General features: G+C 41.4%; 1 protein-coding gene across 2 annotated transcripts in view; it reads left to right on the forward strand.

Annotated features, from left to right (window-relative positions):
* The window catches only part of GPLD1 (glycosylphosphatidylinositol specific phospholipase D1), an 833365-nt gene extending 807845 nt beyond the window's left edge, over positions 1-25520 (forward strand). Inside the window, exon 25 of one of the 2 annotated variants that reach the window (XM_069218887.1) lies at positions 25248-25520. In XM_069218887.1, the coding sequence (XP_069074988.1) occupies positions 25248-25325 (78 nt within the window). In that variant the 3' untranslated portion in view covers positions 25326-25520. Of the gene's footprint in view, positions 1-22169; positions 22453-25247 lie in introns of those variants that run through there. The other variant, XM_069218885.1, reaches the window with a different exon arrangement.
* The last annotated feature ends 1562 nt before the right edge of the window (positions 25521-27082 follow it).

Consider the following 27082-nt stretch of genomic DNA (forward strand, 5'->3'; position numbering starts at 1 on the left):
TCTGCCCATCTGCACAAATACTGCACAGTCTCAGCTTGAGGTGGCTGACCATATATTACCAAGCTGTAACACATATTGCCAGCTGCTTCAAACACTCTCTGTCGGGACTGCTTCTTTTCTACATTGCTGGCAGGACTGGTGAATTGTGTTGTATGGATAGGGGAATTACAGGTACTGGTCTGTGGATGGTGTTAACATAAAGAAATCATTATAGATACTGGTCAGGGGATAATGTTTCTCTTACAGATACTGGTCAGGGGAAATTCTGGGAACTTGGGGATGGTGTTTTACTTATTGGAGCACGGTGGATACTGACAATAAGAACAATGTTTTACATACTGTGAAATAAAGAATATTGGCCCAGGGATGATGCTTTGGGTATAGAAGCATTAGGGGTACTGACCTGGGGACTGGTGATTTACAAACTGCAAAACTACAGGTCATGTCCTTGGGATTGTGCTATATAGACTGGGCCAATATGGGTACACGTCTAGGGATAGTGTTTAATCTACATGGGTGTTATGGGTACTGACCTGGGCATGATACGTTACAAGCTAGAAGTGGTGAATCTAGCTAAGGTATTTAGGAGCCTTTATGCTAAAAGTAGGAAATGTACTCTTGGACATTTGCATTTACACCTGAGTGTAGATTTCCATTTTTTGAATTCACAAATTCCCCAAGGAATCCACGGGGAAAGCTGCACCTGGTAGAAAACATAGGGGTATATTTATACTTTTTCCCGGCCGACAGGGCATCATATTTATGGAATGACGGTAGCCGGCGGTAAGGCCCAGCTAGCGTCATAAAAAAGGACGCTAGCCGGGTGGGGGAAGCATAGGGGGAATAGGAGGTTGTGCATCAAAGGATGACCCTAGTATGGGCAGAGGCATAAAAAATAACTCTAACCAGACTAGCATCATTTTTTTACGTAAAACCTCCATGGACATGACTCCTGTTTTAGTAAAAACAGGAGTCATACACACCACCCCAATGGCCATGCTCAGGGGACATTTGTCCCCTGGACATGGCCGTTGGGCCCAGTGCCATGCAGGGGGGCCCACATTAGGCCCCCCCTATGGCAGTTTGGAGTAAAATAAAAAATACTTACCTGTACCCCATCCTCTGGTGTCCCTCTGGCGTGGGTGGGGGTGTCCCTGGGATAAGGGAAGGGCACTTGTGGGCCCAATCCATGGTCTCTGACCATGGAAATAGGCCCACAGGTCCCCTAAAGCCTGCCCAGACCCAGGCATTAAATCAAGGCGCTAAGCAAGCGTAACGCCATTATTTAAAGCCCCCTTCCCCCGTGCTTGATTTTAGCACGTGGGATAAATATGGCGCTAAGGCCATGTCGTAATTTTTTGCCTGAGAACGCCTACCTTGCATCTCATTGACGCAGGTTGTTTCCTACTAGCAAAAAATGATTTTCACTCCCAAAATTTCGGGTCTAGCGCCAAAGTATAAATTTGGAGTTAGGTTTGTACCGAATTTGCATTTAAAAAAAACGACACAAATTCGGCGCAAAGCAAGTATAAATATGGGGTCACTGTTCTTATTAGTAATATGTTTCCTGTGTTTGGAGTTCACCCAGGCGGTGTACTCAGTGCAGGGGGTACAGAGTTTCCCTTCAAATGTACATTGATTTTTCTTTTTTCTCCACAGGGAAAATATATTTACTTGTGGAGAAACTTCTTCCCCTAAAGTCCCACCAAATTTGGGGGGTGGGGGGCATTTCCATTCTAACCCTGATAAGAGAATTTAAGCCGTTAATACAATCCTTTCAGGCTGGAAAGGAAGCAGGTGGTACCTTGTGAATGCCTATATTTGTACTTGCTTTTAGACCTTCACGAATTTCCAAGGCTAATCGCGCCTTTGAATTCCCAGAAAGCCCTCACTCCCACACTTTGAGTGGGATTTATAGGTGCAGAGATTCCAAACTTGAGACAGAGATCTTCTACCAGGCAAAAAAATGTACACCTACCCTGCATCCTTTTTTTGTAGATTTCTGGCAGGTGTAACTAAGATACATTTGTCTTTTAGACTTACGTTCACAGCATAATTTACCTATGTGATTACGTCCCTTTATCCAACAAGCAATACTAGCTTTGTGATTTTACACCTTCCATACCTTGCTATTAGGTCTACTTCAAAACTGTTTGTGAAACCTCAAATTGAATATTTAAATAAGTTTCAGAATTACAATGCACAGCAACAAATATCGAGAGGAAATGTGAATGTCTTGATAAACATGCAATGCGGTATCCAACTGCTCACAGAGTCAGAAGAGTTTCCTATCACGGGGACCAGAAGTCAGGCAGTATATCATGAATGTATTATTTTTAACAAAGTATTCTGACTCCTTCTTTATTACAGCAGCTCATGCGATTTATGAACAGATCCACACTAAATCAAACACCAACGCTTGCTGTCTTTACCAATTAGAGCAGTGGTCTGTTCTGTTTTATAGGATACTTGAACCACTATTTCATGGAGATATGCATTAAAAGTTTAACATACACCATAATTTCCCAGTGTGCTCAGTTGATGCATATAATAAAGCACAGACTGTTCATATGTGGTTCCCATGTTTGCCTTGCTCAGAACTGTTGTTATCATCTCATATCGCTCTGTCATCGATTGACTTTACTAACCAATCACTAGTTGTTTTGTGGACTTATTACCTATGGCAATCATATGATCCAGTTCACTACTTCCAGATTCTGGAAATACTCTATCATTTCCCAATTCACCATCTTATTTTCCTGAGTTTTAATGACTACCTGCTCTTGCTTCGTTGTGAAGCAAATAACTAGACGTCTTCAAATCTTTAAGGAGCAGCACCCAGTTACATTGCTACTGAACATTACATGAGGTAAACCTGATTTTCAGAACGCGCATACCTAACTTTTCAGGCGAGATTCATGAAAATGAGGGGGTTCTTATCCAGAAAAGAGACTGCCTGGTATTGTCACTGTTTTTGTTTGAAATAAGGCTGCATTTCCTGTGAGGTGGTCCTTTGTGACAAATCACTGCTCACTTATCATAAACTGTTGGCTCCTGTCAGATCAAGCTCTACAATATTGTCTTTGGTGTGGATCTCCGGAGCAACAGGGGTAGGTCCATGACAGTGCTGGAGCTGCCTTTAGCCACACCCTTCCACATCTGTGCCTGGTACGTCACAAGAATGGGTGGAGTCAGGTGTACTGGTCTCTCTCCCAGTCCTTGACAAGATGGGAGAGGGTGGTGTGAAACACACCTCTTCTGACATCCCAATTTCCCATCTTGTCAAAGGTGAGGGCTAGGATCAGTGGCCTTGACCTCAGTGTAGCCTGTGACGTAAATGAAACAGAAGGGGGGTTAAAGAAAAAACTGAGGCAATGGAGGGGGCTGCAGAGCCCTGCACTCTAGTGGGATCTTGAATTCTGACCTTTGGCATTCCAGCCCCTATGTGGGGATGGGTTCAGTCTTACCCAACCCCCATACACATCCACGGTAGGCTGAAATAGCAACAATGGTGTTTCCAGTAAACAGTGCAGAGACTGGTGCAGGCTAGTATGAGATTACTGTTATTCCCTGTTTAATGCTGAAGATGGGCTGAGAATGGTCAACATTCTACCATTAAGGAAGCACCACTGCACATACCCCATTTTAGAGTGAAATCTTCCTAAACAGAGGACCTAAATAATCCGGCACAAATATTAGGACATAAGTAATTAAATTAAAAAGAAAACATCAGGAAAAGCTTTGTTGTTTGTTACTAAGCCCAAGGATTTTGAGGAAGGAAAGTATTGGACACAATGAGTGATTATCGCAGTGGAGGTAGAGTATCATCTTGCTATTTCTTTAATTGGGTGCATTGTAGTTATCTGTGCACAGAGTACCTAGCTGAGTGATGTGGTTACGTTCAACGGTAGTGTATGAGGCAGGATTGTGCGATAAAAACACATGTTCGACTGTGTCAGAGAGATTCTTTAAGATGGCATGAGGTTGTGTTCTCTTTTCAGCTTGAGCATAAGGAGGACATACGTGGGTCTATTTTACAAAATTGTATCTTTTTACAAATTTTGCTGTACCTGTTATTCATGACATGCAATCATACTGTGTTTTTTTCACCATGTTGTGATATTGTGTGGCAGTGCCAGCTGTTAATGGCTGAAGTGCCATCCGGTTGTAAAGTGACCCTCAATGCTGGCAAAACCTCCCTATCTGAGACTTTGTTAAAATGGGGGGAGGGGTCCCTTCTATTTTTTGACGATGTCAAACAATGGTATGTTTTCTTCAAAGAGGTATATAAATGAGCATGCCTTCTTTGTAGATTGGAGTCTTTGTAAGCGTCTTAACAGATTTTGAAAAGGTGGTCTTCTTTACTGGACATGGTGGTTGGGCAGCCTACAGGCAGGGTTCTAGGTTCATTTGTTTGCTAGCTGTGTGAGGAGGGTGTGACTCACTGTGCTCTAGGTTTGAATCTTGCAGTTTTCATTTCTCTGAAGACCGTCAGGGTCGTAATTACCCCCTATGTCTTCTCCCCACTGGTATGCTAGAGCTAAGAGGTCCTTAATGATGTTACAATTTAGAGTTAAACCTAATGGGATCATGGTCACTCTCCACCTTTCTATTTACGGCCACAGTCATAAATCTATTAAAATGTAGTCAATATAACTTCTACAGTTCCCCCTTTTGAAAGTTCGTTTAACATTAATATCATAGGAGCAGCCATTACATGCACATAGGCCTTTCGTTAATTATATATCAATGAGTTGCAAGGCATTCTGCGAGAGCGGTTTTCTAGGAGGGGGGATCAATTCCGGAATCCCCCAATATGCATCTTCATCTTTAGTCTAGTCCTTGAGGGCCAGAGCTGGTTTAAAAGTTAAATTAAAACCACTTCCTATGTAATTCTACAAATTCTGCGAGATTTTGCAAGGTCCATGATACTGAAGAATTTGACTCGTTTTAGGCCCATGAATCTTTTGACCCAGTTGAGAGTCACCTTAGGACGAGATAGCTAATCAATATGTCAATCAATATGTCAATAATGTCATCAATATTTATCACAACAATACAGTTCACTTTAGTCAAAGTCATTAATCAATTCAAAACACTACCATGACCTTACAGTCATGAATAACCACACCAGTTTAGTAGAATGTTATGAGTTTTATTCCCTATTAGTTACAATTCTAAGAGTATATGTGTTAATCTCAAAGCCAAGAACCATAATAGCATTGTCACGATATGGCAACTTTGATAAGATTTCATTAAGGCGAGAATCACACACATCTAAATATAACATGGGGTGAACATAGATCAATTAGCAGAGAGTGTCAATAACGTGTCAGTTCAACAAAGCATAGATTCAGTAGTTTGTCTATTTGCATAAATTTTAGTGAACCCCTATCCTAACCACTGATTAGCATTAGCATGTTGGGCTTCATGCAAAACAATTTAGAACACCAATTTGGAAAACATCCAGCTACGGTCTCTGTCAAAAGTAAGCAGTTGGTACATAGAAAGGAAAAGCAAACAGACAAATCACAATATCATTGTCATAGTTACCCTCCAAGGTTTAGGTCAGCACTCGGGTTCAGTCTTCGTCTTCAGGGCATCAGTTGATTCACCATCAGTCAGAACTCAGCTCTGGGCAAAAGGGGCACTTCCCTCATAAGGAGGCGAAGTGTAAATGGGCAAGTCTAAGGAAAAGGATGGTTCTAAGAAAATCAGCAAAGTCACCAAACAGAGTGACAAAGTTTCTGGATAAAATCAATAGCATTCCCTAACCCACCTAAATGGCTCCCCGTGTCATGGGTTTTTATCCCTTTTTTCGTTGTACATTCCCCTACATTTGTATTGGTTGAACGTTATACCCCACTATCTTTACCCAATTAGAAAATGGATTATGTCATTAATCTTTCACCCCATATTATTTTACAAGCTTTTTATTGGTCCTCATGATTGACGTCTTCAGAGGTAGCACGTCCAGTATGATTTCATCCTTCTGTAATTCTTTGCACATCTTTTGGTCAGTAGCTCCATTGTCTTCACCGGTTTAAACGACCTTGTACATTACATTAATCTTCACTGTTGCATTTTGACTAATATTCTCTACAAGCAATGTAGATTTTGTGAGAACGGATCTACTATGGTTACATTCAGCCTCTAGTTTGAAGAAAACAAGGGGTCATGTCATTTTGCGAGTCAGCACACTGCAAGATAGGAAAAATACATTTAATATGAGAGCCCAGTAGCTAAGCTTCGGCTCATGCTAACTTAAGGCCTACAAGGATTTCAGCACAAATTCAATAACGCAATCATTAATAATTAGTACAAACCACACTTTAATATCATATTTTATCAATATTAGTCATTTCTATTAGTTCTCGTATACATTGACGGCCACTCCCCGTGGTCACATTTCAAGTGCACGTTTAAGCAAAATTCATTACTAAGCAGTTTCTATGTGGCATTATCACCATTAATTCATAAACATTTCATGTTAATATATATTATATAAGGTACGCTCTCTCACCACTATTGTAATGTAGTCAAATGCATCGTAGTCAGTAGACTGTCCTGATGCCTTCCCAATGTCAGAACAAATCACATCATAACAATGTTAGACTTACTTAATACTTATTGGCCAATGAATCCCCATCTTCTCTAACCGAAGACATGAGTTTTGGAACATTATACATATACACAGTCCTGAAGATTGTTCCAATCATTTTGGCTGAACAAATGTGAAAAGGAAACACTGGGGCCGTTTTCTAAAGATAAGATTTGTCTGCTCCTGAATTGGTATGCATTTGGGAGGCAGGGACTTTATATTTGTCTCCAGTTCTTACTTTAAACTTTTTGATCGAGAGGGGTTTTTATGTGTGTGTTTGTGCTTCTATTTCTGAAGGTGAAAGGTCCTTTTCCTCAGATTTATTGATAGAGCTACATAGGGGTCCTACAAAATGTAGTCAGGTGTTATATCGAGATAGGGTCCTTAAATCTGTTTGTGAGTGGTGAGACTTAGGACAATAAATGTAGAGCATATTGTACAGTATATTTATTAACATGCCAGTCCTGACCAAGGAAATGTGGTGGCAGGCAATAAACCGTGCTTGTGAGACTTTTGCAAGTGGGTTTTGATGATGTGCTTTAGTTCTGAAAGGAAGAGGGAGGTATAGGACTGACTTAGAAAGGCATTACATAGGATGGAGAGAGCCATTCAAGTGTCCAAAACCTTAAAGTACTAAACAGAAATACTGGGTTCCTATTCAGAAGTAAAAGTGTCAGCCGGTTGGACCTGACCCCACACTTTTAACCTTCACTCCCTTCCTTTGCTGAACCCGTTTTTGTTGGCTTTTAGAACTCTGTGCACTTTACTACTGCTAACCAGTGCTAGAGTGCTTGTGCTCTGTCCCTAAAACAGTGTAAAATTGGTACATTTAATTTATTTATTTGCCCCTAGTAAATGGTACTACATACACCAAGGGCCTGTAAATTAAATGCTACTAATGGGCCTGCAGCACTCATTGTGCCTCCCACTAAAAGCAGTCTTTTAACCCATGTCTCTGAAGCTCGTGGTGCAATTTTAAAACTGCCATTTTGAATTGGCAAAATACACCTTTTGCCAGACCTAAACCTTGCTTTTTAGTACATCACCTCTAAGGTAGGTGCTAAAGGCTCATGCAGCAGGGTGTATTGCATTTAAAGAGAGTAGAGCATGTGGATTTTCATTTTACATGTCTTTGCAGTGAACATATTTCAAAAAGTCGTTTTTCACTGTTGCAAGGTATCTCTCCCATTGATAAGATTGTTACCTTAATAAATTTAATAAGGGATAAAGAATTTTATTGGGAGCTGATACATATTAGAATTTGGGTCTCTAGTTGGCAGAGGTATACACCGTTGTCCAAGTAGGGACCACAATCCTAGTCAGGGCAAGGCACAACACAACCCAAATTATCCTGTCACCCTCTGGTAGCTTGGCACAGAGCAGTCAGGCTTAACCTAGAAGGCAATGTGTAAAGTATCTGTGCAATAACTCATACAGTAACACAGTGAAAATACCACAAAAATACACCACACAGGTTGAGAAAAATAGAGAGTATTTATCTGAGTAAAATAAGGTCAAAACAATGAAAATCCAATGTACACAAACAATGTTATGATTTTTTAAAGATTAAATCCCACTAAAGCACTTAGAAACTCAACAGCTCCAACTGGGGCTATCACGGCATCATTGACGGAGTCATTTCCAATACTCCAACACCACGTGTGCCAGTTACGGAGTCGCATGAACCCCCCCACCAAGCACAGTACCTTTGAAAATGAAGAAACAAAGGCATTGCATGGAGTCAAGGAGATGAATAATCGCTGGAGCCAGTGCGGCATCAGTCCCTTACAGCGTCCAGGGAGCTGAGGAGTTTGGTTCCACACTGTCAGGCAGGGGAGGCGAGGCATCCGTTCAGTTGCAGGGAGAGCCGGTGCGGCATCGGTGGCGGTTTCTTGTGTACCGGCGGTGTTAAGGAATCCAGTCGGTGAAGACTTGATAAGTCGACTTCACAGTGCATGACGTCAGCTGCATTGCGGCAACATTGGACTTGCTTTTCAGGCCACGGTCATTGTGTGCAGGGAGGTCCATGGGGCGGAAGTGCAGAGAAAGGCCCACTTTCTAAAAGTAGCATTTCTAAAATAGCAATATTACATCTAACTTTAACAGTAAGCAGGATTTTCCATTACCATTCTGGCAATACTAAACATGACAGGGCAGTGGCGTAGCGTGGGTTGTCAGCACCCGGGGCAAGGCAAGTAATTTGCGCCCCCTAACCCGGGGCAAGGCAAGTAATTTGCGCCCCCTAACCCGTGGATTTAGTCTCTTCCAAGATGTTGCGCCCGGTGCGGCCGGCCCCCCCTGCACCCCCCACGCTACGCCACTGTGACAGGGTTACTTGTTCCAGATCTGAATCTATCACTTAAAAGTATACGGGAAAAGGGGGATTTTAAGGATTGACAAGTACTTTTCAAAGCCAAGACGAAGTGGCAGTGAAACTGCACACACAGGCCGTGCAATGGCAGGCCTGAGACATGGTTAAGGGGCTACTTAGGGGGGTGGCACAATCAGTGCTGCAGGCACACTAGTAGAATTTATTTTACAGGCCCTGGGGACACATAGTGCACTTCACTAGGGACTTATAGGTAAAATAAATATGCCAATTGGGTAAGAATCCAATGTTACCATGTTTGGGGGAGAGAGCACATGCACTTTGGCACTGGTTAGCCGTGATAAAGAGAGCAGAGTCCTAAAACCAGCGAAAACAGGGTCAGAAAAATGGAGGGAGGTGGGCAAAAAGGCTGTCAGGTTTAACAATGGAGATATGGTGTTTAAACTCAAATGAATTGTAGTTCAAAATCCTCTTTAATGGTAAAATTGGATTTTAGGTTTCAGTTCTGAAAATGGCACTTTTAGAAAGTTGGCATTTTTTTGTCCTAATTATTTGTGTTGTTTGTCTGCGTCTTGGGTCATATGACTGCAAATGGCTCTACTGTTAAGATTTGTATATTCGTTCCAGACAGTGACACAAAGAGAATAAGGTGTGGACAGAATGGGCTATCCTGCCAGGATGGGTTGGAGTGGACCTCTACCTAGCCCCACTTACATTTCAAATGGCTTTGCCTCCATCACACATACAGGAACTTGACACTAGTCTTTAGACACCCCAGGCTTCTTGGAGCCTAGACAGATGAAGAGTAGAACCTTTTAGAGCCATATGTTGGGGAACAATAGGAAATCCCACCCCCACACTTCAAAGGCTGACACCGGGTAAAATATTGGACCTCCAAAGCCACTTATCAGTACACTCCTGTACCTGTGGACATTATAGAGGAAGGCCTGCCTTGCTCCCCAGAGGACTGCCCTGCTACTACCAGAGGACTGCCCTGCTGCTTGAAGCTGCCCCACTCTCTGAGCAAGAATACTGGGCCTGCTCCCTACATCCCATGCTAACCTGAGTGACTCCAATGGTCATTTGGCTGACCTCCAATCTCAACTACAGAGACACAACAGGATCCAAAAGCCTCCCTGCAACTGTCAGGCTGACCAGCTACACTGGATGACTTTGAGAAGGTAACTTTTTCACCAGGACTAACCTGGTCCCTGTACCCAGCCTACACTCCATCGCGGTCAGCTTAAACTTAAGTCTTGTATGACCAGATGATCGAGTATGGTGCTTGGTGAGAGAGCGTAGTTTAAATATTATATATTAGACGTGAAATGCTTATACCTAACCATGTTGCATACAAAAATGATCAAAAAATATTATTCGCTTGGATGTATTCTTAACGCAATTATAAGTGTGAAGCTGCTATTGTACTCATATACTAATGTCGATTATAAGAAATAATTGCTTGCATTATGATTAATTGAAAAAGTTAACATCTACGAGGATTATGTTTATTAAAATCCATGAGTCTTAAGTTAGCGTGAGTTGAAAACTTAGTCGTGTAGCTCTCCTATTAAAGCATATTTTTCTGTTTCTTCAGTGTGCTGACTCGCAAAAGGCCATGACCCAGCATTTGTTCTTTTCTCCGCTATATGTAACAATGCTAGTTATATTCCCATCCACTTGCTAGATGTTTCAGTATAAGATTTATACGTTTGCAACAAAATTGGAAACTTTCAAGGACATTCGACCATGGACAAAGGAACTTTTGACCTGATGAACGTGCCAGAAAATGAAGTAACCCCGGATGTGCCACCTACAAAGACGTCAATTATGAAGACCAATCAAAGTGTTATAATTTATCATGGAATGACAAATGCAATACTTAATGTATAATTTGATAGGTTGAAGATAGTGGGGTGTAGTGACTATCCAATAGAATTTTGGGGGAATGTATTATGAAAAAGGGATAAAAACTCATGACACAGGAGACTCGGGAAATTAGGTAGGGAATGATATTGATTGCATTCAGAAACTCTGTCACTCTATTTGGTGATTTGAGACTTAGACAAAACCATCCTCATCCATAGACTGCCCCATTACACTTCCCTCCTTATGAGGGAAGTGTCCCCTGTCCTTAGATTAAATAGACTGTTCGCGCTCTAACTGATGTCCTGAGGACGAAGACTGATCCTGTATGCTGACTCATTCCGAGGAGGGTAACTATGACAATTGCTATCGTAATTTGTCTATGTGCTTTTCCTTTCTAGGTACCAACTGCTGTATTTTTGGTTAGAGACCCTAGTTAGATGTTTTCCAAATTGGTGTTTCTAAATTGTTTTGCATGAAGTCCAACATGCTGATGCCAATTAGTGGTTAGATTAGGTGTTCACTTTGACTGACGCCAACAGACGTGACTGACATTGTGCTATGTTGAATTAAGGCGTATATAATGTGCTATGCATTCTGATCTGTGTGCCTCATATATCGGTGTCTTATGTTTGTGATCTTTGCGTTGTCAAAATCTTATCACAGTTGCCATATTGTGACTATGCTCTTTGCTTCATGGTTTTGAGATTAATGCTCTTGCTATTAGATTGTAATCAATAGGGAATTAAAATTCACAAAACTCCAAAAAGGTGTGGTTATTCATGACTGAAAGGTCATGGTTGCGTCAGTAGTTTAACCAATGTCTAAAGTGAAATATATTGTGGTGATATATGTAGATAACATCATTGACATATTGCTTGACATATTGATCAGTTATTTCGTTCTACGGTGTCTCACCACTGGGTCAAAAGATTCATCGGCCTAAAACGAGTCCTAATGTGTATAAATTAACATAGAGGGACGCGTTAACAGTTCTGGTAGCAGAGCGACGGTTTGGCCCTTGGGGGCCCTAGGACGGAGATTCATTGTTTAATTTGTTCTTCTGTAATAATGCAATTCGGAGGTATGATGGGTTTCTAAGTTCGCCATGGCTTTCCCGAGATCTCGGAGCCTGCCTAAATGAGTTGAGAATGTTCTCGGCGCCATAGTGTTCGTGGTTAGGGTCTTTGCGCTTGCCTAAAGCTTATGCATCTTGCAGGTGGTTGTGAAGATTTGGGTGTATTTAGGTCAAATTAAGTGTTGTTTAGCAGGAGTGGGTGTACTCCACAGTATGAGAGTAGGGAAGTCGGCGTACTTCATGTGAATGTAGCGCTTGTTGCTCAAAATTATCCACGTGGTTGGTTGTTGTGTACGGACCTGTTGAGGTCTAAGACTCCGGAGTATGAATATAAATGTGGTCTATGTTGTAATCTGTGCGGTTTAATAGGTCAATCGGGCGTGGTTGACAAGACGAGTTTGAGCTATAATGCACGTATGAAACCTTCGATGGAGATTTGACAAATTCTAAAGTACACTAGAAGGAGTCATTGACAAGTCGAGAGTAGAATTTGCGGGTCTAATTCTGCTTGCGTATGTGGGAGCTGATAAGGAGAGAGTAGCGGCTGAGGCTTCAAGTGAAATCTCTGTAAAGCACTGAAGCAAATGTGTTACCCTTCCTGTAGTAAACCGACAGATTTGTGTTGTCATTTTAAGGTGCTCGCAATAATTTGCATTAATATGTGTGAGTTGTAGGGGTCAGTGAGGAGCAGACAAGCCACAAGACTTTGTCAGTTGCAGTGTGTGTGAGTGTGACGTCAGATAGGTCAGATGTCGAGAGGGGTCGCGCATGGATTGGCTGCCGTCCGTGAGAGGCAATAGGTTGAGAAAGGGCGGGTGAAGAGTGTCCTGGGAACTAAGCCATTTCTGATTAAATACGAAATAAGAGAATCACAAAAATGAATTTTGTCAAAGCATTCAAGAGCGCTCTAAAGGGAGATGTATATATTGTCGCAACCGATGGGGAACCTACACCACCTGAGGGTACTCCAGCTTATACGGTTATGGAAGAAAAGGGTGTTGCACCTTGTTTATGGATGAAACAGAGGCGCAAATTAACAGAGAAAGAGGGGTGTTTAGCGTTCCCAGAACATGGGACATTTAATCCAAAGGTACTAGAAAATTTGAGGTGGATGTTAAGTACGCAGAAACCACCTCCGAGACCGGCACAATACGAGGCTTTGGCGATCTGGGACTTGATGGCTCTTAAACATAGACAAGAAAGGTTTCAGAGAAGACTGAGAAGGGCAGAGAAATCCTATGCAGAGGCTAGATGGGACAATGAGAGCAAAATGTGGAGACGGGGAATTGTAGACGGGTTGAAGTTGTTCCCAGCAATAACACAGGGAGAAGAGACGCAGGGAAAGAAAGCCTCCTGTAAAACCGACAAAGATTCAGGCAAAACTAAAGAAAATAAAAGGTCCTGGGAAGAGGAAGATGATTCAGATGATGAGGAATTTATGGATAGATTGTTACATGATCGTCCGCCACCATATGCTGTGAGCGACAGTGCTCCAAGTACTAGCTTGGATCCTGGGAACCAGACGCAGGAAAAGAGAGTTACCGATACAGTACAGATTAGCGATACAGCTTTGATACAGAATGGTGTCAGTGTACCCACTGCACCAGACTTGCCGATACAGTTGCAGCCTCCACCGCAGATAAAGAAAATCTACCCTGATGTTCCAGTGCTTGAGACTACTACAAACTTGATAGTGCAGCCAGACCCGATATACACAAAGTCAAAGCTAATACAGATTGAATCGACTCCGAAATTAATGTCTCAACCACCACCACAGCTGATACCAGGGTATAACCCTGTAGCGGGACCACCGTTAGTACCTGTTCCGGGTACATTGGAACAGACCTACGGTGTTGAGGCCCAAGAAGTCTGGGTCCAGGTCAGACACCTGCCGCTATATCGTTACCCATTACTTTTGGTCCCCCGTACCATTGTATGCACAAGGTAAAACAGGGGTGTGTGATCAGGGAGTGATGACACAGGAAGCGATAAGAGGAGGGTCTATGGGAACTCCACAGATAATAGCTCCTGGAGAACAAGTAATTGAACAGCCCAGGCCCTTGATGGACCTTAGTCCAGTAGGGGCTCCTCTCAAAGCGATGCGTCATGGAGTTTTAACTACCCAAACCATGAGTACAAATACCTCACACTCCCCAATGATACATGCAGGGAATATTTCACTGCAGGGCTTTACAGTACAGCAGTTAAACGAATGGTTAGAAAAAACGTATACCTCACAAAAGACTGCAGTGGCTACAATTGAACCTGAGAAAGAAAAACAAGATGAATACTTGAATTTTGTACGACTAGGGGCAGAAGCTGCCGAGTTAGTGGAAGGGACAATGGGAGAAAATAGATTGGAATCATACACTGAGGCAGAATTGAGATACTTGTGTCCCAAGATTACCAAAGAGGTAGGCAAAGTACATCAGAGATTAGCGAACTTGATAGACAAATACAATATTGATATCGGAAACACTAAGCATTTGAAAAGGAGTTACAGACTAGATTTTGACTCAAAAGATTTTGAACACATGAGATCTGCAGGCATGAAGGCACATCTGAGAGAACTGTTGCAGAGTGCACAAATTTGGGGTGCATTAGAAAAATGGGAAGGCCGATGGGCAAAGAAAAGGGATAAGGGAAAAGGTGATAGTCCAGGATCTAATCAAGCCAAGACCTCGCCTGATCTGGAATCAGTGAAAATATTGCCAATGAGAGAGACAGCTGGCGGTGTTTTAGTACATGTGCCGTGGACTAGAGGAGATATTTTATCTTTTACGAACGATTATCCTAGATTGAGAGAGAAGCCGGTTGAGTGGTATCAACAAACGGACAGGTTTGTGAAACTTGCAAAGTGTCTTTGGGAGGACTTGAAAAGAGATAAAGTGACTGGAGCACCTTCAGAAGAGGTGATGAAATATTATCATAAAGTAATTGAGTTCTTGAAACAAAAGGTGTCGCCGAAGGTGACCGATTGGCAGAAAATCGACCGGACCTCTCAAGAGGTTAAGGAGTCAATACATGCTTATTACGAGAGATTGTTAAAAGCGTTCAAACATTACAGTGGTACTGAGACTATCGAACTGAAGGACATGAATCACCTTGTGTTTAGATTCGTCGAAGGGTTGAGACCAGAGGTTAGCCAAATGATTAAGAATCATTTGATTTGTTGGTAAGCTAAACCGATTGATGAGGTATTGCAGTATGCAAAGTACTGTAGTGATGAGATCGAGTTGAAGCAGAAAAAGTTAGGGGAAAAGGTGATGGTGATGCAGATAAAGGCTGCACAGGCTGGAATACAGGGAAATGGAGTTCAACAGATGATACAGCTTCAACCGCAAATGAATGGTGTGTTTCAGGCACAGCCGAGAGGCCGAGGTCGAGGGTTTGTGAACCGTGGTTTGGACATGAATAATGTTGTTGTCCAAAATGATGTTCAAGGGGTGAAAAAGATGTCACCAAAAATAAGACATCAAAACCCGAATTTTCAGAATAATCAGGTACAAATGCAAGGGGTACAGCCCATGCAGCAGATGCAAATGCCACGTTTCCAATCAATACCAATGCAACCAGTGCAGCAGCAGATTCCTATGGCGCCTAGACAGCAAATGCAATTACCAATGGCTCCGATGGGACAGCAACAGGTGATGCTTCCTCAGCAGGTCACAGGTCAGGTAACAAATCAAAACAATACTGTGCAACAATTCCCATTACGAGGTGAAAATGGCATGAATGAGGATTGGTCAGATGATAGCTCAGACAGTGAGGAGTACAGGCTTGCAGCATCCTTAGAGGTGGATCAGAGAGGCCCATGTGTAGAAAGGAAGGTGATGGGCTATAAGGTTTCATTCCTGGTTGACACAGGAGCTACGCGCTCCACAGTTAGAAGTGCAGAAGTTCCAAGATTACCTCTCTCAGGGCGTACTATACGGGTGGTTGGAGTAGCAAATCAGTACCTGACTAACCAGATTACAGATCCAGTTCAAGTTGAAATTGGCAACTTCCAAGGGCTACATAGATTTGTAGTATGTGATTCAAGTCCAGTATCCCTATTGGGAAGGGACTTACTCTGTAAGACAAAATGTTCAATTACCTGTTCCAACGATGGAATTGAAGTACAGACAAATAGCGACGATGAAGGAGATGAAAGTCAATTTATAGAGGAGGAAGCAGGGACAAATGAAGACTATCCATTGATTACCTTATTCCCAATGCATACTTTGATTGACCTGCCTGTCGAATTGCAAGGAACAGTGACAGAGAAAGTGTGGGATTTGACCGGGAAAGAAGTAGGATTAATAAAAGGGGTAGAACCAGTCAAAGTTCAGATCAAGCCGAATGCAGTGTTCCCACAGGTGTCACAATATCACATGACACAAGACGTCCTCATTGAGGTGTCACAAATAATCGCAGATTTTCTCAGACAGGGAGTTCTGAAAGAAGTCTTGAGCAGTCCGTTTAACTCTCCCATAATGGGTTTAAAGAAGCCCTGTGGAAAAGTTCGAATTGTGCAAGATTTGCGAAAAATAAAGGAAATTGTGATAAAATGCTGCCCTGTGGTACCTAACCCAGCAGTAATAATGTTCCAGGTTCCCTGTGATGCTGAATGGTTTACCGTAGTAGACCTATCACAAGCCTTCTTTTCAATACCACTACATGAGGACAGTAAATTTTTGTTCAGTTTCAAATTCCTGGATAAGGTGTACAGTTGGTGCAGAATTCCTCAAGGGTTTTCTGACTCACCATCCATCTTCAATCAGATATTGAAAAAGGATTTGGAACCTCTTGTGCTGCCTTTGAATTCAACTCTTGTGCAGTACATCGATGATCTGCTAATTGCGTCTAAAACCAGAGACAGTTGTAAATACGATACCATTGCATTACTAAATCATCTGGGAAAGAATGGACACAAGGTGTCACCCAGAAAGTTACAATATTGTCACAAGGAAGTAAAATACTTGGGACATTTGATTGAGAAAGGGTCCAGAAGAATATCAAAAGAAAGGATAACAGCTGTCTTGCAAATGAATCCCCCAACAACAAAAAGAGATGTCAGGATGTTTTTGGGAATGGTGGGCCACTGTCGTCAGTGGATACCCAACTTCTCAATCATCTCAAAGCCATTAATAAAACTGACAGGAAAGGAAGTCAAGGATGAGCCATATACTATCAAAAGAAGAACTTGAGTCATTTTTGGAATTAAGAGAATGCATGTGCAGGGCACCAGCATTGGGAATGCCAGACTACGAGAAACCTTTTCTGTTGTTTTGTCATGAACGTGATGCTTGTTCTTTGTCTGTCTTGACACAGGTCCACGGAGATGCAAATCGCCCTATAGCATACTTTTCAGCTACCTTGGACCCTGTCGCAGCAGCCTTACCGGGTTGTTTGCGTGCAGTTGCAGCAGTTGGTCAGAGCCTTTTACAATGTGAAGGCATAGTCATGGGATACCCTCTGACAGTAATGGTCCCACATTCAGTTGAAATTCTGTTGACACGAACTAAGACTCAACACATGACAAATGCACGTCTCACTAAGTATGAGATGACCATACTGGGGTAGCCTAATGTCACTCTTAAAAGATGCACTGTACTGAACCCGGCAACTTTGCTTCCAAATGAAAATACAGAAATTAAAGATGGTGAAGAATTTGAACATGATTGTCTTGAAGTGACTGAACTGTGTACCAAACCTCGTCCAGATATTCAGGACACCCAATTGAAAGAAAATTACTGCATCATGTTTGTCGATGGGTCCTGTCTAAGAGATTCTACAGGAACACTGAGAGCTGGATATGCAGTATGTACTATAACTGGCATTGTCGAAGCCTCCTGGCTCGAAAAAGTGTTTTCTGCGCAAGTGGCAGAATTGATTGCTCTTACAAAAGCATGCCACACAGCTGTAAATTTGAAAGTCACTATCTATACTGACAGCAGATATGGATTTGGAATTGTGCATGATTTTGGCCAACTCTGGTCACAGAGGGGTTTTATGACTTCCTCTTGTTCCCCTGTGAAAAACGGTGAACAGATAAGAGATTTGTTACAAACGATTCAGTTACCTCTTGAAATTGCCGTGGTGAAGTGCAGTGCTCACACCAGATCACAAGATTTTGTGTCTATGGGAAACGGCTATGCAGATCAAGTCGCAAGATTTTGTGCACTAAACTGTATATCGTTTAAGGAGCAATGGGAATTGTTACCACAGACTGAAAACGACACATGCTTAAATCTAGCATTACGAGTGGTTGATACCTTAGACGAACTGAAAACATTACAAGGTCGTGCTAGCAAGGAAGAAAAATGCTCCTGGCAAAGAATGCAATGTGTACAAAGAGCTGATGATCTATGGGTTTCAGACGAGGGAAAATTGGTCTTGCCAAATAGCCTTTTGTCACAGTTTGCCCGGCTCTACCATGGGCAGGCACACCTGGGAAGGGATGCCATGATCAGGTCCTTTAAAATTGATTGGTTTAACCCAAAATTCAGACATGCCGCGGAAATCAGTTGCCAAAGGTGCGTCATCTGTCAACAGATGAACGCTGGAAAAGGAACTGTGGTAACTTTGAGCCACATTGGGAGAGCTGGAGGTCCATTCAACAAAATGCAAATGGAGTTTATTGAAATGCCTGTTTGTGGAGGATTGAAGTACATGTTGGTGATTGTGTGTGTTTTCAGTCATTGGATTGAGGCATATCCCACACGTAGGAATGACAGTCTTACAGTTGCAAAACTACTACTCAGGGAACTGATACCCAGATTCGGGTTTCCGGTTGCTATAGAATCAGATCGGGGGAGACACTTCGACAATGAGGTGATTAAACTCCTGTGTGCCGCACTCAACATTGAACAAAAGCTGCATTGTAGCTATCGCCCTGAAGCATCAGGACTAGTAGAGCAGATGAATGGTACTTTGAAATCACGAGTGGCAAAAATGTGCGCAGCAACTAATATGAAGTGGCAGATGCCTTACCTCTATTGTTGATGTCAATGAGAAACACACCAGACAAGAAAACAGGACTGTCCCCCCATGAAATCCTCATGGGCAGAGCTATAAGATTACCAGCAGTACCTGCAAATGCACTAGTGAATATTACAGATGATATGGTGTTGGACTACTGCAAAGGTTTGGCTGACGTGATTCGCTCTTTTTCTCACCAGGTGGAAGCTAACACGTTGCCGCCGATTGGCGATCCAGGCCACTCTCTACAAGCCAGTGATTGGGTGGTTGTCAAGAAGCACGTAAGAAAATCGTGTCTAGAACCACGCTGGAAAAGGCCATATCAAGTAATATTGACGACTACTACTGCTGTGAAGTGTGCCGGGGTTCCCAAATGGATACATGCCAGTCACACGAAAAAGGTAACGTGTCCTGTTGAAGAGGAACTTGAAGTTTCCGGCACAGCAACTTTGGAGGGAGAGGTCTCAGGGTCAGAGAACAGTCAAGAAGGAACTGAGACTACTGGAGGGCCCACTGAGAACAGCCTTGTCCCTCAAACAGTCAATGAGTTCGAGAGAGGTGACAGAGTGCCTATCTCAGTAGAGGCAGCAGGAGGACTAAGCCAAGGAGAGGTTCTCCCAGAAGTAGACGAATACGGGTTAGAGCCCGAACCCAACTTAGAACCGGAAGAAGAAGGAGAAGGAGAAACTGTAAACACAAACGTGTCAGAGTTTCTCGAACCAGTTGCAGGTCCGTCAAGAGAAAACACCATATCACAAGAGGAGGGTGCTGTCCAACGTCCTGAAGGAAAACATCTAACCAAGACACATAGATGCGATAATTGGCCAGACAAGTCGCATCCTGAGATAAGGGAGGTATCGAATGACACCATAATAGAAGAAAGTGATACCTCACAAGCAGATGATCTGAGTGAGGGAGAACAACAAGGTGAACGAAGATTAAAAAGAAAAAGAATTGCAAACAGAAGATAAACAGGTCCCGAATGGGCATATGCTACAACCTCTGAATGGCAACAAGAGTTCCTAGCATTTTGTTTTGATCGAGAAGTACCAGGCCAATACTACGGCACCTGAATGAGTTCAAGAAAATCTTTTGCCTAAATGGAAAACTAGAAAGAAAGAGACTTAGAAACTACCGGAAGTGACACTAGAAAACTGGATTTGACTTTTAAAGAAACCTGATTACGACAAGCTGCTAACCTGAATTGACGAAAAGGGTAATATACGCAGAAAGAAAAAGAAAAAAAAAAGGGTTTATCCTCGAGTTGATTGTTGATCTGCTATTCTGATTCTATGCAAACATGGCTTACAATAGAAATAGTAGCAAGGGAAGTAAGGTGTGTGGTTGGTTAGGTCTTATAATAGGTGTTGTGTGTGCAGTGATAATAGTGGAAGTGATTGTAGGAATGCCATGGATAGAGAAAGAAACTATTAGCGCTACTGCAAAACCTGAAACTACTACTGCACTAACACCGTGGGAGAGATTTGAGCAGGATGCAAGACACATGCATGAGGGAACTAATGCAAAAGGGGAACTCTCTACTAACGTCTTCTATCGCTTACTAAATGAGTATGTGGAAACTATGGATGCGAAAGATTGTTATGCATGTACTAAAATTCCTTCATCTGTGCAGGAGGGGGTTACTTATCATAGCCTCCCTCTTACTTATGGAATTAGTTTCAGCTTGCTACCAACAAGATTCTATAATCAAGAGCATGTGCAATACTTTTATTCAAATTTGGATGTTGTGTTTTCCTTTGTGCCTGTGATTGAGTTCTTAAATAAATTAGCTAAAGAGCACGATATAAAAATAGTTAGAGGATTCTTTGAGCCAACACTTACATTTGGCACTGCTTATGCACACCGCAATAATTTGACTTGCTTATTATCGCCTGTAGAGAAAAGATTTTTAGACCACACAGATGATAGACGCAAAGCACTGAAAGAAAGATTAGAAAAAGGATTAGAGAAACGTACATATGCAAATGATTATGCTTACACTGCAATCAAAACACAAGGCAAATTATCTATAGATGCATTACATGTAGGTAGGCTTTGTATATATAGGCCAAAATCTGAACAGGATCATTTGTTTGTGGGAACGAGTGAATGCAGACATGTGTTTTTGTTCCAGAGCAAGTGGACCTTTATGTTGAATGGACAAGATCCAGCAATTCCTGGAATCTATTACATCTGTGGGCTAAGTGCTTATTACCGTCTCCCTAAGGGATGGTATGGAACATGTTATTTGGGAATAGTATTCCCAAAGATATACCAGCTTGATGACTTAAAACAAATACCTAAAACGTCTGAATTACAACATCCTAGACAAAAACGAGAATCAGTGGCGGCTGTCATTGGTGATATATTTGGAGCCATAATCCCATCAGTAGGGGTTATCTTGAATTCCATGAAAATTCAAAAGTTGTCTACTATAGTGGATAACATGTTGACAAATTTTACAGGAGCTATACTCCTGATGGATACTGAACTTGCTGCAGAAAGAGCTACGACTCTTCAAAATCGGCTTGCTTTAGACATTCTTTTAGCAAAGAGTGGAGGAGTCTGCAAAATGCTTAATGAGCGTCATTGTTGCTCATTTATCCCGGATAACAGTAAGACAATTAGAAGCATGCTTACTAACCTTACTAGAGATAGTACAGATTTGAAAGATCTGAAAGAACCTGTTGTTTGGGAGAAATTTGGAAAGGGAATTGCGCGTGTCGGAAGCTGGTTTACCAACATTTGGAATGGGGTACTTGCAAAAATTCTCATGGGTTTACTGATTGTTTTGATTTGTCTATTAGGACTATGGGGGGCATGTAAAATTAATGACAAGGTAAAAAGAAATTGGACCAAAAGAGCCAGAAGAAATGAAGAAAGTGAAAGAGAGAAAATGTTCAATGAGATATGGGAAAGCTCACATAAAGGGCAAGATGTTGAAATGCGTATTATGCGCAAGGTGAAAAATTAAGATCAAAGAAGAGAAATTTGTGTGATGACGAGCTTCATCAGAGGAGGGACTGAGAGAGCGTAGTTTAAATATTATATATTAGACGTGAAATGTTTATACCTAACAATGTTGCATACAAAAACGATAACAAAATATTATTCGCTTGGATGTATTCTTAACGCAATTATAAGTGTGAAGCTGCTATTTTACTCATACACTAATGTCGATTATAAGAAATAATTGCTTGCATTATGATTAATTGAAAAAGTTAACATCTACGAGGATTATGTTTATTAAAATCCATGAGTCTTAAGTTAGCGTGAGTTGAAAACTTAGTCATGTAGCTCTCATATTAAAGCATATTTTTCTGTTTCTTCAGTGTGCTGACTCGCAAAAGGCCATGACTCAGCATTTGTTCTTTCAAGGACATTCGACCATGGGCAAAGGAACTTTTGACCTGATGAACGTGCCAGAAAATGAAGTAACCCCGGATGTGCCACCTACAAAGACGTCAATTATGAAGACCAATCAAAGTGTTATAATTTATCATGGAATGACAAATGCATTACTTAATGTATAATTTGATAGGTTGAAGATAGTGGGGTGTAGTGACTATCCAATAGAATTTTGGGGGAATGTATTATGAAAAAGGGATAAAAACTCATGACACTGGAGACTCTGGGAATTAGTTGGGGAATGATATTAATTGCATTCAGAAACTCTGTCACTCTATTTGGTGATTTGAGACTTAGACAAAACCATCCTCATCCATAGACTGCCCCATTATACTTCCCTCCTTATGAGGGAAGTGTCCCCTGTCCTTAGATGAAATAGACTGTTGGCGCTCTAACTGATGTCCTGAGGACGAAGACTGATCCTGTATGCTGACTCATTCCGAGGAGGGTAACTATGACAATTGCTATCGTAATTTGTCTATGTGCTTTTCCTTTCTAGGTACCAACTGCTGTATTTTTGGTTAGAGACCCTAGTTAGATGTTTTCCAAATTGGTGTTTCTAAATTGTTTTGCATGAAGTCCAACATGCTGATGCCAATTAGTGGTTAGATTAGGTGTTCACTTTGACTGACGCCAACAGACGTGACTGACATTGTGCTATGTTGAGTTAAGGCGTATATAATGTGCTATGCATTCTGATCTGTGTGCCTCATATATCGGTGTCTTATGTTTGTGATCTTTGCGTTGTCAAAATCTTATCACAGTTGCCATATCGTGACTATGCTCTTTGCTTCATGGTTTTGAGATTAATGCTGTTGCTATTAGATTGTAATCAATAGGGAATAAAAATTCACAAAACTCCAAAAAAGGTGTGGTTATTCATGACTGAAAGGTCATGGTTGCGTCAGTAGTTTAACCAATGTCTAAAGTGAAATATATTGTGGTGATATATGTTGATAACATCATTGACATATTGCTTGACATATTGATCAGTTATCTCGTTCTACGGTGTCTCACCACTGGGTCAAAAGATTCATCGGCCTAAAACGAGTCCTAATGTGTATAAATTAACATAAAGGGACGCGTTAACAGTGCTTTGTGTTTTTAGGTGCTATATCTACCTACAAATTTAAAATGTAATATCTCTGATTCTCCTCATTGTATTTTGTTTGTCCTGGTATCATTTTATTTATTGCAATTTACTCTATTTTTCTAAAATGTGTGGGACTTTTGTCCTGTGTTATGTTTTCACTTAATTATTGTTTGTGTGCAGCATAAATACTTTACACATTGCCTCTAAGTTAACCCTGGCTGTTTTGATCTAAGCTACCAGAGGGTTAAACATAGGTTAATTTAGTAACTTTGTAGTTCACCCTGATCAGGATTTTAGTTGTTGCCTGAGATGTTCAGCACGTTCCAGTGTATAGTAACTAGGTAAGAGCTCTGAAGGCGCTGGAAATTGACTTAGAAGAAGTTGTTTATATTACTAGGGTAAGCAGGGTGTACTGGGCTATGTGCTTCAGGAAGAGCCAGCCTACATGGAGCATAAGGAGTGTAGTTGGTGATTGTCTAGGGAGAGTCAACAGAGTTTCTGAAGCAAAATTCATAATTGTGTCAACAGAGGGGAGTCTAATGTGGACGTACCAATCAGTACAATTTGCAACAGTCCTGCTTGCACAGCACTTGAGTGCTGATCAGCACCATGGATGGTGGCCAGCAAATAGAGATGGAAATAGATTCTAATAGAAAGAAGTGTTTGGGAAAGCTACAGAAAGGTTGGGCTAGGAATAATAAAGCAGGTCCAGCCAAGATAACAGTGAGAGCAGGTTCTGTTTAATGCCACCTCAGCCACAGCCTCCAATGACAACTGCCACCCTAGAAAAGCCAACCCACTCACAGACATTCCATTCTAGAATGGATGATGGCCTAGTGGTTACAGATGCCGACCAAGCAACATAGGGAACCAAATTCAAATTCTGGCCTTGGCTAAGCATCCTATGAATCACAGCAAATCTCCCTGGGCTGAAACAAAAATGTTGCTTTCAGGTGTGTCTGTTGTGAAGTGCTCTTATGCCTTTGGACAAGGTTTGTGCTAAGTAAAAATGCCAAAACAATGTGGGGTCTGCTTGCAAAGCATTATTCTTTGGTGTCATAAAGAGATACTCACCTAATGGCTGATTCGCACATTGTCAAACTGGAATCTCTGAGATCAATTCCAGCTTCCCTGCTTAGCCAAATTGTGTGATTCTAGACAAATACTTTAGTTCACCAAGCATCCCTTTTGTTTATTATCGCATACAAGAGAACATTCAAATACTTGAACTGAAGATGTGCACTGTACAAAAACTGTCGTGTTTTGATTAATAGCCTTTTATGTTGCTCTGTCTATAATGAGAACATAGCCCAACTATGCTGCACACATGACATGACAACTGACTTGCCTCTTAGTTCACTAACCATTGTCATTAATTTCGGGGCAAGAATGTTTTTTGGTACATGCTTGAAAACACTCCCTTTTCATAAATACTTCTCAATGCAGATATATAATCTGATTATTAGGTTGAAAAGCTTCTGCATGTTAAAGAAATATGGCCTGGTATCGCCGAGGCCTTCCTCCCCAACCATAAATTCGCCTCTCTCCAACACTTCCCATTACTCCCCACATTATAGGCAAACATTCACACATCATTTGGGTTAGGGGCCCTATACTCCAAATGTCTAACTTTAGTACAAGTTGTTATTGCTCCTGATTCACATTTTCCTTTCTCCCTTTGCATCTTAATAACAGATTATGAGTAGAAAGTTACTTTAAAACAACGTTATATCAAACAAATACTTTGGTTTATCACATTTGATAGAGTAATATTGCTGTATTTTCTAAGAAAAAAGTATATCAAAAAGGCAAAAAACATGTTTCTGTTATGTGCCCGAGTACACATTTGCATTATTAATACACCATAATGAAGACCTCATTTTGACATGTTCTGATTGTAATTTTTCAGAGTCAAGTGGTGGTAGCAGCTGAGAGAAGTTCGTGGAAAGCCAGACTTGCCGGAGTTATTCATGTGTACAGCCTTTGAAACCTCTCCAGAGTGCCGCTCTCTGTTACTCAGTTCACCCAATCGCTGCTCCTGATTGTTGTACTGCTGTACCGAGGGATGATTTTCAGTTTAATCGATTTATAGTTTGACTATAATTGTTATTTTATGATAAGCATTGACAGATTAATAGAATCTGACACAACGTGCTTTATGACAGTCGTAAATAAAATATGTAAAAATGAAAAATATATTGTGAATCTAAGAAGTCTAACTGTACATAGTGCAACCTGTTTAAACAACTGAAGAGAATAAAATAATTCATAAAACCGTAGCAAAGATGGTAAATAACATGAAAAATAGAAAAGCTAAAGTAGAGAAAATAGGGAGAAAACAAAGAAGACAATAATATACAGTGATAGTTTAAACAAGGAAAAGGAAAAATATATACAATATTACAAATTTGTAACACATTATAAAACAAACAAATAAGCAAAAAAAAACTAGGGTGGATCATAAACAACATTTTGATTGATAGAATGATTATACTTATTTACTAATACATTAAGTCAGTGGATGCCAGAATATCACCTCTTTTAATTTTGAAATAAATAGAGGTATTATTAGACATATCAGCTCTATGATTTGTATACACACCATTTCATCTGCAGATATAAGATAAGATACTTTCTGAACTGGAAGGGGCGGATGTATTACAATTTAGCACTACGCAGCACAGCAACCATAATTACTATGCTGCCTTGTTCAAGGGAGAGAAAACAACACATAGCCGTTTTTATTAAACAAAGGCCCTGATTTAAGAAAAGTGGCGCTTCACTTTATGAAGCGCCACTTTTCTTGTGGCCCATTCCGCCCCCCTAAGGCCACCATGTGTGCACAATGGCACAGGTCAAGGACAATAACGTCATATTTTTTTATGCTATTGTTGTACTTTGCAGAATTAGTGCCAAAAATGTTGGCGGTAATCCTGCAAAGTACACGGAGGCTCAATAAAAATAATGGTGTGGCTCCTTTTAACTCCTGCTCTGTGCAGATGTTAAAAATTTCACTAAAAATGGCACAGTGGAATCTCATAGTTTCCACTCCACTGCACCATTTTTGCGGACACCCTAACGGGGGAAAGTCCCCCTTCCATACATTATGCCTAGCACAGGTACAATGTGCTGCAAGAGTTTACAAGTGGCGCAATGCGTGAATTGCACCACTTTGTAAATATGGCTCTGCTTTTTTGCCACACTATCGCAACATTAGCGTAAAGAAATTAACCTAATGTAGCTATAGTTGGCGCTAGGCCCTTCTTAAATTTGGGAACAAGCTCCCTGCTGCACCTTAGCTGGTGTGCACACGGGCGTCGTAGCGCCAAATGCAACCTTTGCACCACAGTACAGAGGTGCTGTCTAGCATCCTATTTGTACTGGAAGCATACTCTCCAATATTCCTATGCCTAGAAGGATTTTTAAACATTCCACACGTGTGCTGTACAATGCAGCACACATTCGATGCGTGAAAAGTTGGAGAAGTGAAAAAATTTCTCCTTCCGATCGCCACAAATTTCCTTCCACCCAGGGTTCCCCAAGTCTCCCTGATAAAAATTATACCTCACTTGTGTGGGTGGGCATAGTGCCCGCGACAGGTAATGCCCCAAAACACAATGTGGACACATTAGATTTTTCCACAGAAAACAGGTGTTTTTTGCAAAGTGCCTACCTGTGGATTTTGGCCTTTAGCTCAGCCGGCACCTAGGGAACCCTACCAAACCTGTGCATTTTTTAAAACTA

This window comes from Pleurodeles waltl, chromosome 2_2, assembly GCF_031143425.1.
Source record: "Pleurodeles waltl isolate 20211129_DDA chromosome 2_2, aPleWal1.hap1.20221129, whole genome shotgun sequence".
NCBI classification, from domain to species: Eukaryota; Metazoa; Chordata; class Amphibia; order Caudata; family Salamandridae; genus Pleurodeles; species Pleurodeles waltl.